Raw genomic sequence first — 2800 nt, 5'->3', positions numbered from 1 at the left:
TCTTCTTCTAAGAAGTCATATATTTGTTGTCGGAGATCTGACTTCAATTCTGACCCTATTCTGACCTTTTGATCTGGGTGCTTGGGATTCAACTGGACTTTTGTGGCTTCTTGTTCTTTTGCTATGCTCAACTTCTCTTGGCCCAATTGACCCTCTAATTGCTATGCTGAACTCTTTTCTGCAGATGTTGCTTTTAATGCGATCTTTTAACATTCCTTAGCCTCCTTAGGATCTCCTCTAATTTCTTGAATACCCCACCTGGTAGGGAACTTAATGACTTGATGGTACGTAGAGGGGATAGTCTTCATCTCATGTATCCAGGGTCTGCCTAAGATCATATTGTATGAGGACAGAGTGTGAATCACTAAAACTTGACTTGTAGGTTGACTCCTTTTGCATAGGTAGCTAATGTGATCTCCCCGCTTGTCTTCTTGGTTTCCCCACTGAGTCCTACTAGCATTATTGACTTATTGATGATGTTTTTTTCGTCTATGTTCATATGTTTCAGAGTATCAAGCATGATGATGTTTGCAGAGCTTCCATTGTCAACAAGGATTCGCTTGATCATGCAGTTTCCAACTGGGAGTAAAATCACTAGACCTTCATGATGGCCTTCTACTGCATCGCTTTCTTCAAACATGATGGGAATGTCTATTTTGGATTTTTCCCTTCTGTCGGGTTGATCCTTATTGCTCTCCTTTGCGTGTTGCTTTGCTGCTGAGTATGTTAAACCGCATACTTCTGACCCTCCTGATGTGAAACAAATGGTTTTGACAAATGGAGGCGGAGGTGGAGGACCTCCCTGCTTTGATTCTCTTTCCTTCCCTGGAGCTTTAGATCTATCTGACAGGAGTTCTTTGAGGTAACCTTTCTTCAGCAGGTAAGCAACCTCCTTTCTGAGCGCAACACATTCATCGGTTGTATGACCAATATCTGAATGGAAATCACACCATCTGGATGGATCTTTCTTCTCTCCAGGCCTATCATTCTTTCTGGGCCATTGCACAGTATCTCCCATCTTATTCAGGGTCCTAATTACTCCTGCAGGGTTAACATTGAAGCAATATTCATGTAATTTAGGTGGGAGTTCAGAATCTTCCCTCCAATCGGAGAATTCTCCTTCGATAGCATTGACTGATCCTGCATCAAAGCGGGAACGCTGATATGTTTTAAATCGATGATCTCTTCTGGAAAAGTTATTGTTCCTTCTTGGCTGGCGATCTGGCTCGGGAGTCTTTCTTGCATAGGTATCTTCCTCAAATCTGACTTGAGCCATAGCTTTGGCTTGCACATCTTCATAGGTTGTACAGGGATATTTGGTCAACTCCTTGTAGAGCTCACTATGGTCTAGCAGTCCTCTTCTGAATGCTTCGATTGTTATAGGAGCATCACACTTGTGTTTCCCAATCTTTTCCCTGTTGAACCTGTTAAGATAGTCCCTCAAGGATTCACCATGTCTTTGTACAACACGGTACAGATCTGAAGACTGCTTCTCGATTTTCCTGCTGTTAGCGAACAAGATCTTGAATAGGTTCACCATTCCTGCAAAAGATCGAATTGTCCCATTATCTAAATTAATGAACCAAGTTAGAGCTGGACCTGATAGTGTGGCTCCAAAGCCTTTGCACATGATAGCCTCTCTGATGTCTCTAGGGATTGAGCTTGTCATCATCTTCTGCTTGTAGAGGGACACATGCTCATCAGGGTCTGTTGTTACATCATACATAGTCATGTTGGGTGTGCTGAACCTCTTCGGAACTTCTACCATGGCAATCTCTTCTAAGAAAGGAGACTCTATATACCCATCTGCTGCTTCTTCTTCCATGGGTTTTCGCATTCCAGGAATTTTGGCGATCTTGGCCTCAATTGCCTTGAGGTACTCCTTAACCATCTTTTCCATTTTTCCCTCTTCGGCTCCTTCCTGATTGTTCTTCTTGAGGGTTCCTGCATCCAAAAAGTCTAGAGCCAGGGTCGTTTCCCTGCTGTTAGATCCTTTTTCCCCGTTAGGGGTGTGAAAGGTTCCGGACATGTCAAGCTGCATGGCTATACTTTCAGTGCTCTTTCTGGTGTTAACAGTTTTGGATGCGACTGATTGTATTTGGCTGCGGAGGGCTTCATTTTTTTTGGTAAGACTGGTGAGTTTGGCTTCAGTTTGGACCTTTTGGGCCAACAGTGTTTCGATTTGGCTTTTCTGCTGGTCTAAGGTTTGACGGAATGCATTCATTCCCTCATTGATTTCGGCAATGGTAAAGGGTACTGGTTGTCCAGTCATGGTGTTTGTTTTGGTTTTTGGCGAATTGGTAGGTTAATTGATTATCAGCCCCACGGTGGGCACCAAATTGTTTAGCCAAATCTCAGCTAGGACATCTAAGAATTTGCTAGGTTTTGAGGGGTAATAACAATCATTCCACCAATAATATATAAAGTAAATAAGAACGATAATAAAGCATTAAATAATTAATAAGTAAGCAGTAAGTATTCAATAAGATCAAGAAGATGAGTTTAGAGATACAATACTGAGTAAGGACAAGCCTCCTTGTTCAGCAGGGACGCAGTTCCGTAGATAAAAGTAGAGCAAATTGTTTATATTGAATTATATGTGAGCGTACATGAGCGTTATAATGCCTAATTCTTCTTATTTATACCTAGGAATCCCTAAGGTTTACATAGATATTCATAATATATTCGAAATGTAGAAGATCCTCTTGATTTATTTTGTTCCCTGTTCTGTAGGTGTATCTTTGGCAAGTATCCTCTTGATTGATACTCTTGATGCTGCTTTCCTTGTTTACTCTAATAA

The 2800-nt window shown here is 41.6% G+C and overlaps 1 protein-coding gene across 1 annotated transcript; it reads right to left on the bottom strand.

Annotated features, from left to right (window-relative positions):
• Positions 1 to 364: 364 nt before the first annotated feature.
• LOC110713575 lies at positions 365 to 2272 on the bottom strand. The gene has a single exon (XM_021892024.1). It carries the CDS (start codon positions 2270 to 2272, stop codon positions 365 to 367), a length of 1908 nt encoding a protein of 635 aa, XP_021747716.1.
• Positions 2273 to 2800: the final 528 nt, after the last annotated feature.

The sequence above is a fragment of the Chenopodium quinoa genome, unplaced genomic scaffold (genome assembly GCF_001683475.1).
Source record: "Chenopodium quinoa cultivar QQ74 unplaced genomic scaffold, ASM168347v1, whole genome shotgun sequence".
NCBI classification, from domain to species: domain Eukaryota; kingdom Viridiplantae; phylum Streptophyta; class Magnoliopsida; order Caryophyllales; family Amaranthaceae; genus Chenopodium; species Chenopodium quinoa.
The sequence above is the reverse complement of the archived record's forward strand: the minus strand, read 5'-3'. Positions and strand labels throughout refer to the sequence as shown.